The sequence below is a fragment of the Phragmites australis genome, chromosome 6, assembly GCF_958298935.1.
Source record: "Phragmites australis chromosome 6, lpPhrAust1.1, whole genome shotgun sequence".
NCBI lineage: Eukaryota > Viridiplantae > Streptophyta > Magnoliopsida > Poales > Poaceae > Phragmites > Phragmites australis.
In genome coordinates, this window is record NC_084926.1 from 35,105,263 (window position 1) to 35,119,718 (window position 14,456).

Consider the following 14,456-nt stretch of genomic DNA (forward strand, 5'->3'; position numbering starts at 1 on the left):
TTTGATAGGATGGTTGCCTTAGTTTCGTTGAAGTATAAAAACATCTTAAATATGGCGGTTCAAGTTATCACATATTCGTTAGCTCAAAAGAGCTAAAGTATCATTCATTTGTAGCTTTTATGTGGAATCTAATTATCAATTTTGAATCTCCTTAGAAATTAATGGTGATTTTTTTAATCCGTAAACCTATCACCTACAGAAACAGATCCTCTGACTTCAACCAAACACGATGACTTTAGTTTATTCTCAGCCGTTGGATAGATGGTGTAAGGATCAGGTCCATCGCTACAACAACTTGATGAACAATAAAACCGCACGGTGCTATGCTGAACAGTAGAAACCATACAGTACCTAGCTTCAAATGTACTGTTTTCCACTAGCACCGCTCACGTTTTACTGTTGCACAGTGACTTTACCGGCTAAGGCTGTGTTTGTTTCTGCTTCTGAAACTGCTTCTGCTACTGGCAGAAGCCAGAAACCAGAAGCCAGAACAAACGAGGTTCTGAAGAAGTGGCTTTTGGAGAAGCCAGAAGCCTGTTTCTGAGGAAAATGAACTAAAGCTGAGAAGCTCGCTGAGATGTGCTTCTCTGAGAAGCTATGTGCTGAGAAGCCAAAAATTTATTGCAGAAGCCAACAACCTATTTTCAAAAGTAGCTTTTCAGAAAAACCAAAAACACTACTTTTCAGAGAAGCTCAAAAGCAGAAGCTCAAACAAACACGGCGTCTCATTTCCATCCTCTAAAGTCTAGAACTATGAGGCAGCTGGTCTCGCCCCCATCCAGGGAAGCTCGCACCCGTTCTTCCCCCCTCCTTCAAGGCAAGGCAACCAAACCAACCCAACCCCTGGAAAGCCCTCCTCCCCTGACCTTCTTCCCGATTCCTCCACCCCATGCCGCCGATCCCTCCCTTGGCCCACCCGCGAAACCGCGTCTAGGGTTCTCGCCTCCACCCACCCAACCACCCCACCCGACCCCCTCTCCGCGCCACCGCCGCCGATGGCGCTGCTGGGGGACGCCCTGCGGCAGGCCTTCCTCATGCCGCGCCGGGCCTACGCGGCGCTGCGGGACGACGAGGGGCGCGCGCTGCCCGTCCTCCGCCGGCCGCTGGCCGCCGCGGCCGCCTCCTGCGTCGCCGTCGCCGTCTCCGCCGCGGCGTGCGTCAGCCTCGGGATCGTGTTTCCCGCCGAGCCCGCCGAGCGGCCCTTCTGCAGGGAGCGCCGCATGCTGGAGGCGCTGCCCGCCGCCGCCAGCAGCAGGGAGGAGGAGCCCGAGGCGTACCGGTACCGCGGGGGCGCCTTCTATATGACCACCGCCGAGGCCGCCGACTTCTACTGGATGGTCGTGTTCGTGCCATCCGCCGTCCTCTTCGGCGCCTCGTTTACCTACCTTCTTGCCGGTGAGCCCACCATCTCGCGCCTCGTGTGGTACTGCTGCCTGTAATTTTTGCTAGCACAATATGTGGTATACTAGCTACATTTTTTTGTGGCATAATATTTGTGAGCATCTTTTCTTGGAGCCACCCACCCATATTTGCAAAATAATACCGTAAGTAGTAATGTTTCTCGTAGCCAACTAGATTCAGCACAACACAACAACCACAAACCAGCATTTATACGGTTTCATTAGACATTATTCCAACTGCAACACATATTTAGGCCAGGAAGGTGGCCAAATTTTAGAATTGAAAGTTTTTTTTGGAAAGGAAACAATTGAAAGTTGCATGTACTTAATTAGCTGAAGGAAAGACAAGGCTAAGTGTAATATTGTCTACCGTGATGAAATTGGGCATGCCAATTATGAGTTCAATGTAGATGCCCACAGATTCCTGCACCATGAAACATCATTATACATATATAGTTGGTGCTTCAAGTAAAATGACACATCCTGGATCTAGAACTGTTTAGGTCTCTAGATCTTTAATGCTAAGTAGAAGTGGGAGTGAACTGGATGGCCATATAGTGACGTGTTAAATTATGTCGATATTGTTCATGTATACCTTGTATTAGGCAATCTCTTTTCCTTGCTGTTCATCCCTTTTTCTTGGCAGATGAGCCATTGTCAGCAAAACCTTTAAATTCATTTTGCCCCCTCTTGATTTGAACATTAAACCAATATATGCTTGCAGGAATATCTGTTGCATATGCTGCTCCAAGAAGGCATCCCATGATCTGCGTTGTTGAGAATAACTTCTGTGCTTCTAGAAGAGGTGAGTTCATATATGCATCCCTGTCAGACATCTTTGAAAATTATGTTGCACTAAGGAAGCATGGAGCTGGCAGAGGTCATATCAACTTTTAAGGCATTCGAATTCGATGTGTTAGGTTTCTGGTAGCTACATTTTGCTACCTCTATTTAGTCTGTTGTTTGTAGATTGTCACGAGGTCTTGCATTCTCTCACCCTAGAATTACAGAGGCCATTATCTCTTCTACTTCAGAATGGTATATTACATTCATCTTAGGATAAATATCTAAGGCTTACAAAGGGGGCATTCAAGTCAATAGTTTGATAGAACAAACATGTTGATTTAACATGCCTCTTGGCTAACCATTATCATTAAGAAAAAGTTTTAACTGGGTCAAATCCTATCTCTATCTCCAGTAGCTCCTGATGGTGTTTGCTGGTAATATCTGTCAGTTCACATTTTACAGAAAGCAAACTCTGCTGTTGTAATGTCTGGAGATTGTTAACTGCCAGGCTATCTCAACAAAATACCATTTATTAATGTAGAACCTCACAATAAGTAATTATGCAATGGAGAAAAAAACTAAACTTGCTACTTTCAGAAGTATGTAATTAAATGTGCTATTCAAAGACCAAAAAAGATTACCTATATGGTCATTAGATGTATGGTGAATTGTATTGTAGTGTCATCCATAATTGTTTCTCCAAAATGATTATTTTTGTTCAATCAATAAGCTTGCATAAAACACCAAAAGGAATCATTTGGTCCTATTCCTACAGGCCTTGATAACCCTGCCCCATAATACAAAATTTTTCTTATGTACAAATCCAGCTTATGCATGGCAACTGTTTTTCCTCTCACCAATTGATATTGCACGTATCTCTATTTTCTTTTAGCATAAAGGTTCATTCTTTTGGTATCCCTATCCCTACAGAATGCATACGTGAAGTGCACCATAGGTCCCTAAACTTACATGGATGTGTCGCTTGTGTTTCTTTACTTGACAACTGCGTATTTAGGTATCTAAACTTGTGTGTTCAGAAATGTCCAAATCTGATTTAATTAGCTGCTAGCATGACATATTGGCATATTGACCCTGAGCACATGCTTGCCAAGTAATATCAATGGGATCAATGGGAAGCTAGTAAGTTTGTCGAAAGACACAAAAACTTCTCTTCAAATCTGAAGACATCAATTTTCCATTCTTTTATTTTGGGTCAAACAACAACTTGGATTAATCCGCAAAAAAACAACAACTTAGATTAAGCCAAGGTGTTATCCCTTACTTTTTTATTCACTTTAATCATCTCCTTTTCACATGTTTTTCCTTCAATTAGCCCCTTAGTTACACTTTCTTGATTTGCATCAGATTATGAGAAAGATGCATCTCTTTAGATGTTATTTTTGGATGTCGGTGGGGGATGGGGGTGCGAGGCAGCCTTGGAGCAGACATTCTCACAAGTTTTTGGTATGGATTTCTTGTTGCCATAGTGCAATCAGCAATTCACGCATATGTACAGGAAGCTTAGTACTGAAGTACACATTGTCAAGCATCTGTGTGCTGAACATTGTCCACCACTGCATCACAACGGGAATTAGCTCCATGCACATATGAGTAAATTGGTGATTGCATTATTGCAACTAGAAATCTGTAAGCCAGCAGGAGAACATTTTGCCCCTCTTGCTGCTATGGTGACATAAAGATGGGAAAACATTTCTATTTGATCTGCAAAAGATACATGTATTCATCTATCAGTCTTTCCATTAGGCATGATTCTCTTTTTTCTCCATTAGTATACAGTGTGTGCTGGTAAACATACCACGGCAGCATACCTCACCTACATTCACATTCACCCACCTTGCGTGCCTGCACTTCTCTACTTGTGCCCAAGCGATGGAGGAATGTCCGCCGATCTCTCGAAAGGAGTTGTCTGTGAAATTGCTATCAGCATGTTCATAATCAACTTTTCTCTAAGCAAAATCATTGCTATCGTGAAACAATATACAATGAGGATAGGATTATATGTTTTATTTGGTCCATTTGCCATCAATTATAGCATTTACTCTAGCCATCAATTCTTTGATGTCCATTCATTAGGAACGAGATTGAGTTTTAGTGATAACCAATTACTGATGACTTTGTCTTGTTAATATTAACATTATAACCAATTATCAACATCCAGGTATTGTGGATGGCTGTCCTATAGATCATTTTAAGCGAATTGCCAAACCTGGGTTAAGGAATTTTCTAACCTACAATAGCTTAACATCAGTTATGAGTGAGGAAATTATATGTGGCTGATGCATTTGCTACTGGTTCTAATTTACGTTTTTCTAATGCAGCTTGGTAGCAGCAGCACCAGTTGTATTTCTCTTTTATATCTTTTGAATCCTATTATGCCTGTGCAAGTTATTTCTAGGTTCAGTCACTAATCTCAGCTTGGAATTGCAGGTGGTGTTCGTTGCCTGGCTATACTTAATGCAGCTTTTGCGGTCATATTTGGTCTCATGGCAATTATTCTTGGATCGACGCTGCTGGCCCTTGGAAGTACTTGTTCAGTCCCTCTTTTCTGGTGCTATGAAATTACAGCTTGGGGTTTAGTAATCTTATATGGTGGCACAGCCTTCTTCTTGAGAAGGAAAGCTGCAGTTGTCCTTGATGAAAGCGATTATGCTACCCACAACGTGGGTCTAGAGATGCTTGAGACCAAAATAGAAGTGACTCCAGAGATGGAGAGGCACATAAACGATGGTTTCAAGCAGTGGATGGGTTCATCTCTTCTACCTTCAGATGACGAGGAGGAAGCTTCGGATGACTATATAGAGCACAATGTTCCTTGCCGGACTGCTTCAGCTCAGCACAGGCAGGAAAATGATTTAGAGACCTGACTGCTGTATAAATAAATGTACATAGCGTTCCCACTTATTCCTTGAGGTTTCATGTTGTAAATGCCTGGTTCGGGTTTCGATTGCTAACAAGTGATTTCTTTTGTTCTTTTCGCACCGGAGAGAAGAAGGGAAGGAAAGCATAGCTTATATTTGGGGTCTCCTTTCTTTTTTTGGCCCACACGCACTTCCCTTTCAATTCTTTTGTCATCCTGGGGGTCGTATGCATAAGGCGAAACGAGAGGTATATCCGTATATAGCAGCATCCATCTAATGCACATTATTCTCTGTATTCAACAGTCATTACTAGGGAGTTGGGCTTGGTTCAGTTGCATGTTGGAGATCACCTCAAGTTGCTGAATCATTTGGAGATGCTTAGGCAAATTGCATTGTTGTGCACAAGCCTGACAGAGATTGAAGTTGTATAATTACACATTTCCCCTGATACGTTATCATCATTTTGACTTTTTTTCTGCGCGCGAGATCACCAGCACGCACTGCGCGTGCCACGACCAATGCCCCTCGCTCACCGTGCCGCTTCTCGGTCAACCAATCGGACAACAACCATGGCACAGCCAAAGAAACAAGAAATAGCTACGGGACGATGGGCTCGGTTGACGGGAAGGGTGAGCAAACATGTTGCGCATGACAGTCAGGAGGCGTTGTAGAGGGAGGAGACCAAAGGATGGTCGACGGCGCTATCGAGCACAGCTCCCCTTGCCTAATTTAAGCGGGAACCGAATGTGGGGCACATGTCGGCTGGGGCTAGGGGGTTTGATTTCTGGTAACACCATAGATATCCATATACCACATTTAACACCTAATTCCTATCTAATCTTGGAACTTTTGGAAAAACTACGGTATAGTTTTCTCTGTATCTGCCTCTATCCTGGATAAACAAAAAATGCACATTCTACATAGGCATAATATTTATAAACAAAATGTAATCATCATAGCCAAAAGGTGGGACCTTATACAACTCGTGGACCCAACACAACTCAAAACCCAAGTGATTTAACGGACCAAACTTACCGTCACAATTCTAGTGCACTTTTGAAAGACTAGGTGAAAGTAGAGGTGAGATATATGACACATGTTGCTATTCCCTTTTCATGCGTGTCGTGATCATGGGTTATCTAAAAATCAAACGAAATAAGAGTGAGTAAAAACACTCAACAAATATAATTTAGAACCTGGAAGAACAAACACATCATCGAAGTCAATGAAGAATGAGAAATAGCAAAGTTTTTATATTTCTTAAAAATAACAATGAAATAGTAGTTTCTGTCTGAAATGTACAATGTTGAATACATCCTAAGCATTTAACGATAAAGCCGAGTAAATGGGGCCAGCATTTATTCACAAGAACTTGAACATAAGAAACAAATTGTACCTCCAGTATCACCAGCACTTGAATGACATGTAAAGGAATAACTTGATCACTTGATATGAACACAATCATGAATTTGGATCATGTGAACACTAGAAAATACGAATATCGAACGAACACAATTGAAAAGGGATCAAAAAAACATCCAACGAGCAAATCATGCTATAACACGGATTCGTCATACACTTGCCTTAACTGTGGCAAGGATCCGGCTTCGCATGGTTAGCACCGAAACTTCCTAAACCCAAGGAACATTATTATACTTAGAATTTGTCCGAGAAACTCTATATGAATATATATCGAGTGTCCAAACTATGCCCTCTATCCGAATCCCAAAATCCCTGATTCTATCATTTTTTCGAGAATTGGATCGAAAATCTGAGTCGCTCACTGATCGAGCCATAACTTTTATTCTGCTTAATCAATGACCGCAAAATAATACATCTAAAGCATCCATGGAAGAGTTCCTACAACTTTACTTTTCTGGCTTTAGGTGAAAGCTCTCTAACTAGACCACAATTGATATCTATTAGTCCTAGTTTTTAATTTACTCTCGCTGCTAGCCGATCACCTTCCAATCACGCATCCGGCTACACAAAATCAATTGTCCAATTTTATCTAGGAACAGCTAGGGATTATGTATAAGTTACCTTTGACATGAGGATTACAATTTAGCGACGAAACCAACGAAATCCCCGAAAATCCCCTTCTTCCTCTTTTCTCTCTTTCGTTTTCTTTCCTTTACCTCTTTTCCTTTTTTCTTTCTTTCCTTTTCTTTCATTCCTTTTTCAATCTTTCCTTCTTTTCCTTCGGTTATCTCTCCATTGCCTTGCCTCTTTCTATGCACAGCAGCTTGAAGGAGCAATCGACGACAACCGATGACGAAGGCTTCGGCAGCTAGCGACGGCCAACGGGCGAGCAACGATAGCAGGTTGGAAACGGCGATGACAGATAGCGCAGACCGGCGACCGAACGGCGGGACAGCACGAGACAACTATGACACAGTTGGTCGGGCAGCGCAGCACAATGCAGCAGAAGTGACGGCTGTCGATGAAGGCAGCGGTGGCCGGCGATGGTGGGAGACAGCGGCGGCGACGACGAGCAAAGGGCAGCTGGGTTAGGGTTCGGTCTAGGCTCAAGGCCCATTTAAACAACAGTAGGTGACAGCCGAACCGACTCAGTCGATTGGTTTAGGTTTATTAATATATATATATATATATATATATATATATATATATATATATATATATATATATATAAGCATATTTGATACTCTTGGGAGTATATACTCTCACATACGTATCTTATAACATAGGGAGTATCTCATGTAATAAATGGTATGTACATGGAGCATGTGAGTATATAAGATCATCAAAGTGGTATGTATACTTTTTTTAGGTGGTTTGTACATATTTTTTTGAGTATATTACATTTTATGTACAAATATGAAGGTATTATCAAAATCTATTAAAATTGATGGACTTATTTTTAACTTTTTCATGTAATTCACATTGGAGTATCTTAAAATGAGTATATAACTATACTCATAGTGATAAAAGGGTATATACAGTTCATTTATATGGTATATCATAGTAGGGAGTATGTACTCCCAAGAGTACAAACTAGTTTTACTATATAGGAATCATATTTGGTACTCCTGGGAGTATGTACTCTCATATACGTATTTCATAACATATGGAGTATCTCATGTGATAAATGGTATGTACATGGAACATGTGAGTATATAAGATCATCAAAGTGGTATGTATACTTCTTTTAGGTGGCTTGTATATATTTTTTTGAGTATATTACATTTTATGTACAAATATGAAAGTATTATCAAAATCTATTAAAATTGATGGACTTCTTTTCAATTTTTTCATGTAATTCACATTAGAGTATCTTAGAGTGAGTATATAAGTATACTCATAGTGATAAATGAGTATATTCAGTTCATTTATGTGGTATATCATAGTAGCGAGTATGTACTCTCGGGAGTATAGACTAGTTTTACTATATAGGAAGCATATTTTGTACTCCCGGGAGTATATACTCTTATATACGTATCTCATAATATAGGGAGTATCTAATGTGATAAATGGTATATACATGAAGCATGTAAGTATATAAGATTATCAAAGTGGTATGTATACTTTTTTAGATGGTTTGTAAATATGTTTTTGAGTATATTATATTTTATGTACAAATATGAATGTATTATCAAAATCTATTAAAATTGATGGACTTTTTTTTTCAATTTTTTCATGTAATTCACATTGGAGTATCTTAGAATGAGTATATAAGTATACTTATAGTGATAAATGAGTATATTCAATTCATTTATATGGTATATCATAGTATGGAATATGTACTACCGGAAGTACAGACTAGTTTCCTATGTAGAAAGTATATTTGGTACTCTCGAAAGTATGTACCCTCACATATTATCTCATAACATAGGAAGTATCTTATGTGATAAATGATATGTACACGGAGCATGTGAGTATATAAGATCATCAAAGTGGTATGTATATTTTTTTTAGGTGGTTTGTACATATTTTTTTGAGCATATTACATTTTATGTACAAATATGAAGATATTATCAAAATCTATTAAAATTGATAGACTTCTGTCGGAGGGTGAACTCCTCAAGTAGAGATCCGGAGGGACCCCCTTTGAGATTCGGCCGGGGGGATGATTCTGAATCTGTTTTGTGAGTGAAATAAATGGGCGTAAATGCGATGCAGGTGGGATGGAAGGATCGAATGCAGAATGTAGTAAATGCTCAGGAGGTTTTTAGACAGGTTCGGGCCGCACTGAGCGTAACACCCTACTCCTGTGTGTATTCTATAAATGCTCTGAGAATATCTCTCAGAGATGTCGATGGTTACAAGAATATTTATCTAGCCTAGAGCTTCGGGCTCCTTATTCTTCGGTGATCTCAGCTTCTATGCTCGTACTAGACCTCTGTCTTCTTCCTCGGCTTCCTCCTTGTCTGAGAAATCCCCCTCCTCTCCGGGGAGCCCGCCCCGCCTTAAATACTCGCTGGGCGGTGGCGTGCCCAGAGAGGGAGGGCGCGAGTTCCAAGGCGCTATAAATGGAAAGCAACCATCATGGGCTGCTGCGCGAAGTGACGGGGAGGGTTGAAAACACGCCCCCGTCTGGTCTTGTTCGTCATGATGTCGTTCTGTAACGGGCGCCGCGAGGAGGGCCCACCGGGCAGCCACTGAACGGCCCGACGTGCCCGCTCGGTCTTGTACACTTGACACAGCAGGGCGGCAGGCGGGGCGCCTTGAGCTTCGCGATGCTATCCCGAGGCGCGCCGGACATCCCGCAATGGGACCCGTGCATTAAATGTCCTCACGCCTCCCTGCCAGGCCGTGGCAGGGACTGACACCGAGCATGGCAGGAGCAGTTGGAAGTATCAGGCCACACACCCTCTTAAATGCGGCATCGGGTCTTTCACTGGTTGACACCTCATCGCTGGACCTCTGTGGGGGCCACCGGCGAAGGACTTCTTAGGCTGTCGGGGAACTGAGTGCTCGGGGGTCACTGTTCACAGCCCCGAGCACTCTTTCCCGGATATGCCCTTTCTTGGTCCTCGGGGAACCAAGTGCTCGGGGGCCACTGTTCACGGCCTCGAGCACTCTCTTCCGGAATTGACTGTTCGAGTCCTCGGGGAACCGAGTGCTTGGGGGCCACTATTCACGGCCCCGAGCACTCTCTCCCGGAACTAACTTCCTTGGGTTCTCGGGGTACTTGGGTGCTCGGGGGCTACTATTTGCAGCCCCGAGCACACCCTTCCCGGTACTCAGCTTTTCTGGTCGTTGGGGGACTTGAGTGCTCAGGGGCCGCTGTTTGCGGCCCCGAGCACTCTCTTCCCGGAACTTGGTCTTCTAGGTTATCGGAGAACTTGGGTACTCGAGGACCACTGTTCATGGCCCCGAGCATCATCTCCCGGGACTTAATCTTCTCGCGCTTCGGGGAGATAATCCCCGTGGGAGGGCGCCACGTGGCAAACCGTTGATCTGGCCTTGGGACTCAGGGACCCCTGGTTCCTGTGTCATCGACAGCAGCCCCCGGGCCCATTGGCAGGCGATGGCCCAGAGACTGCGGATGGGGCCCTCGTCTTCATCGAGGTCGATCCCAGCACCGACGTCACGTGGCGTGTCTTTAGGTGGTGGTCTCTCAGGCCCAGGCTTTTGGTACAGCCCAGCGGGGAGCCGGACGGACGCGAGTCCAGCTGACTCCCGAGGTGCGTGACAACGAGGCAGGCGGCGCGATCAAGGTTAGTGCGCCTGACAACCGCGCAGATCGAGGGAGATTCGCCTGGCACCTGCGTCGATCTAGGAAATTCGTCTTGCCGAACGCGTCGCGGCAGGCGTCGTTTGAAATCCCTAGGATATAAAAGGAAGAGGGGAGCGAACCGTTGCCCCTTTACGCCATCTTTGTGATCAAGCTTTCTTGCCTTCTTCTTCTTCCTTGCGCTCGAGAGCTCTCGCCCTCCATTTGGCCCGCAGCGCACTCTCTTCCCCTACCATTCCAGCACACTCCCCACCCCGAAACAATACTGAGGGCAGGAAGCAGCCGCCGTGACAAAGGGCCTGACAGCATACTACCGGAGTCGAGGATTGTCAACGAGGAGGGGGCGAAGAAGGTGCGCAAGCTGATGGTGCCCGAAGGCCAGTGGGAGGCGTCGGTGGTGACGTCGGCGAGCTTCCCGCCCGTCACGGACCGGTCGGAGCGCATCGTCGTCTTCATCTCCTTCGTGGTGGCCAGGCTGGTGCCGCCATTCTCAACATTCTTCCTTCAAATTTTGGACACGTTCGGCATCCAGCTGGTGCACCTAAGTCCGAACTCGGTGGTCATTCTAGCGATCTTCGCGCATTTTTGCTAGATGTTCGTGGGAGTGCCGCCGTCGGTGGCGCTGTTCTGCCACTTCTTCGTGCTGTGGCCTGTCGGGAAGAAGAGAGGCTCCTCCACCGCGGACGTCACCGGCTGCTGCAACTTCCAGCTGCGGGACGGCTTGGCGGAGCTGTACATCCCCCAGTTGCTGCGGAGCAAATGGGACGATTGGTGGCGCGACTGGGTCTACGTCAACGTCAGCCCCCACGACCGCCTCGCGTTGCCGGAGGCGGTGGCAGAGCCCCATAGGTCGATCTGGGAGGCGGCTCCAGCGGAGGACAAGCGGATGCGGTCAGTCCTGAACTGCATCGACAATCTGCGCCAGGTGGGGCTGATGTCAGTGATGGTGGTGGCGGATTATCTGCGCCGCCGCCTGGCGCCCCTGCGGGAGCGGGCCCGCCCCAGCTGGATGTACACGGACCCCCACGACATCACCAGGACCCAGATCGGTGAGGACATGGACCTGGATGAGGCAGCGCTGGCGGGCCTGCTCCGGGTGGTGACCGGCGTGGAAGACCTCACCCGGGTGGTCCTTCCCCGGGAGCAATTGGCGCTCTGGGCGGACCCGGGCCGGGTGGCGCTGCAAGCGACGCTACCCCAGTTCGATGCCCAGGGTTTGGTCGACCGGCCGGGGCGCCGGAACCCCGGGACCATACAGATTCCCAGGGTAGACGAGGAGACAGGCGGCGCGCGGAGGACCGACGGCGGGGATGCCGCAGGTGGCAGGCCGCAGGCGGGTGGCAGGGAGGCCGTGGGCGACCGGACGTAGGCCGACGGTAGGGTGCAGGCCGGCCGTGGGGTTGCCGCAGGCAGCAGCCATCAGGCCGGTGGAAGAGGCACCACCGGCAGCGGAGCGGTGGCCCCGGGGGACAAAGGAAAATACCCCCGGACGTTCGTGCCTCAGCCCTCGTCCTCATCGTCGCCATCGCCTCCACGGCAGCGGCCGTCAGCGTGCGACGCGAAGGAGGGGGGCCCGGGGAGGCCAGTCGTTCGGCGCGGAATCCACGATGGAGGCGAGGTCCAGGGCGTGGGAGCCCGAAGTACAAGGCCGGTGTGGCGGCGCTACAGCGGGCGCCCGAGCCGACCCGCAGCCAGATGCAGGCTCTACGGCGGCCCCTCAACGGCCCAAGGGACAGAGCCCCCCGCCGAAGAGGAGGAAGGCGGACCCCGGGCCGAAGCCGCAGGGCCCGGAGTTCAAGATCCCAGAGTCCCGGTGGCAATACCGTGGGCCGAAATCGACGTGAGTCTTCTCCTTTTCTCGAGCACACTTTGCCCGGATGTAAGTTAGGGGACTAACCTTTTTCTGTTTTCTGGTCGCCCAAAGACGCCGCCTGAGACCAAAGGTGACCGGAGGCGCCAAGGCCGGTTCGTGCCCCTGAGCTGAGCGCCCCGGCTGAGCCAGAGCCGCAGGCGCTGCCCTGCCCTGAGCTGAGGGCAGCGGCCGCGCCCGAGCAGCCGGCGCCGGCCGAGCCCGCCTCGAGCACTTCGAGGGCGGGGCAAATGGCCGCGGCGAGGGCGGCACTGACGTAGCAGCAATCGGGGACCCCGAGCGCCTCTGCAGAGAGGGTTCGCAGGGGACCCAGCGCCCGGTTGTCGTCCAGCCAAGCCGCAGAACCCCTCCCGGACATGCTAGGAAGCGCCCGGGAGGTGATCGAGCGGTTGGAGGCGGCCGTGGCGGGGGAGCGAGTGCAGCTCGAGATGGACCGCGCCGTTCTCGTCGAGGAGAGGGGGCGCTTAGAGGAGGTCGGCCGGCTTTTGGAGGCCCGCATCGCCTCGGCCCGCGCCACCCATGAGAGGGCGATGCGTGCGGTGGCCGAGGAGCGGGAGGCCCTGGAGGAGGTGCGCGAGGAGGCCGTCGCCGCGCAGGAGGAGGCCAACCGCTCGCGCGGGAGCGACTGGTCTGTGCTCGGGAGGTGGCCGTCGTGCAGCGCGAGAAGACTGCGGAGACCGCCCGGGCAGACTTAGCCTGCCGGAACGACAAACTCAAGCGGGATCGCACCGAAGTCCACCGTCTGGAGAAAGAGGTCGCGATCCGCGAGACTGACGTCGAAATCACGGCGAAAGCTCAGGACGCCTGGGAGGAGTAGCTTACCCTGCGCGAAGCGGAGGCTGCCACGGCATCGGCGGCCTTAACTGCTCGGGAGAAGCAGGCCACCAAATGGGAGGCCGCGTTGGCCGCCCAGGAGCAGGCCCTTGCTGCCCTCGTCGAGCAGGTGAAGCGGGGCCAAGCCGAAGCCCCGGCGACCAGCGGCGTCCCGACCAGCGCGGCCGAGGGGATTAGCCTCGAGGAGCGGCTGCAGATTGCGAAGGACAAGCTCGAGACCGTCGTCGCCGAGCGGGCCAACGTCAAGCTGATGATGCGAGACATTCTTCGGCAAGCACGGAGGTCCGTGAGGGTGGCCGGGCTCGGGCGAGTCAATGTGGGCGAGAAGGGGATGGATCAAGAGACCATCGGCCACATCGCCCTCAGCTTCGAGGAGATCAGCCGGCGACTAAAGGCTCTTCCCTGGGCTGTGCAGGAGTTGGCCTCCCGGGAGGGGCGCGCTCTGGCCCAAGCGGTGGCCGAGCATGTCCTGGCCTGCTACCGAAGCCGGGACCCCAACTTCTCGCTAGAGCCAGCCCGGCAAGGGGTGGTCGAGGCTGAGGAAGGGGCCGCCCGGGAGGCTGTTCGGGGCGTCGCCGCCGAGGTGGCGGCTTGCTTCACGCGGGAGCCGCCGCCGGTACCGAGCAGTGGCAGCAGCAACGAAGACTCCTCGCCACCTTCAGAGCCTGCCGACCTAGATTGCGGTTTGCGGCAGCTGTTTGCAGCAGCTGTTTGCGGCCCCGAGCACTCTCTTCCCGGAACTTGGTCTTTTGGGTCATCGGGGAATTCGGGTACTCGGGGAGCACTGTTCATGGCCCGAGCATCCTCTCCCGGGACTTAATCTTCTCGCGCTTCGGGGAGATAATCCCCGCGGGAGGGCGCCACGTGGCAAACCGCTGATCTGGCCTCAGGACTCGGGGACCCCTGGTTCCTGTGTCACCGACAACTTCTTCTTAATTTTTCCATGTAATTCACATTGAAGTATCTTATAATGAGTATATAAATATACT

At 49.0% G+C, this 14,456-nt stretch overlaps 1 protein-coding gene across 1 annotated transcript; it reads left to right on the forward strand.

Moving 5' to 3' along the window:
• Positions 1-775: 775 nt before the first annotated feature.
• On the forward strand, positions 776-5,231 carry LOC133922299 (uncharacterized). Its single transcript, XM_062367566.1, has 3 exons — positions 776-1,395; positions 2,125-2,205; positions 4,635-5,231. The coding sequence occupies exons 1-3, from the start codon at positions 996-998 to the stop codon at positions 5,069-5,071; spliced, it is 918 nt and encodes a 305-aa protein (XP_062223550.1). The 5' UTR covers positions 776-995; the 3' UTR covers positions 5,072-5,231.
• Positions 5,232-14,456: the final 9,225 nt, after the last annotated feature.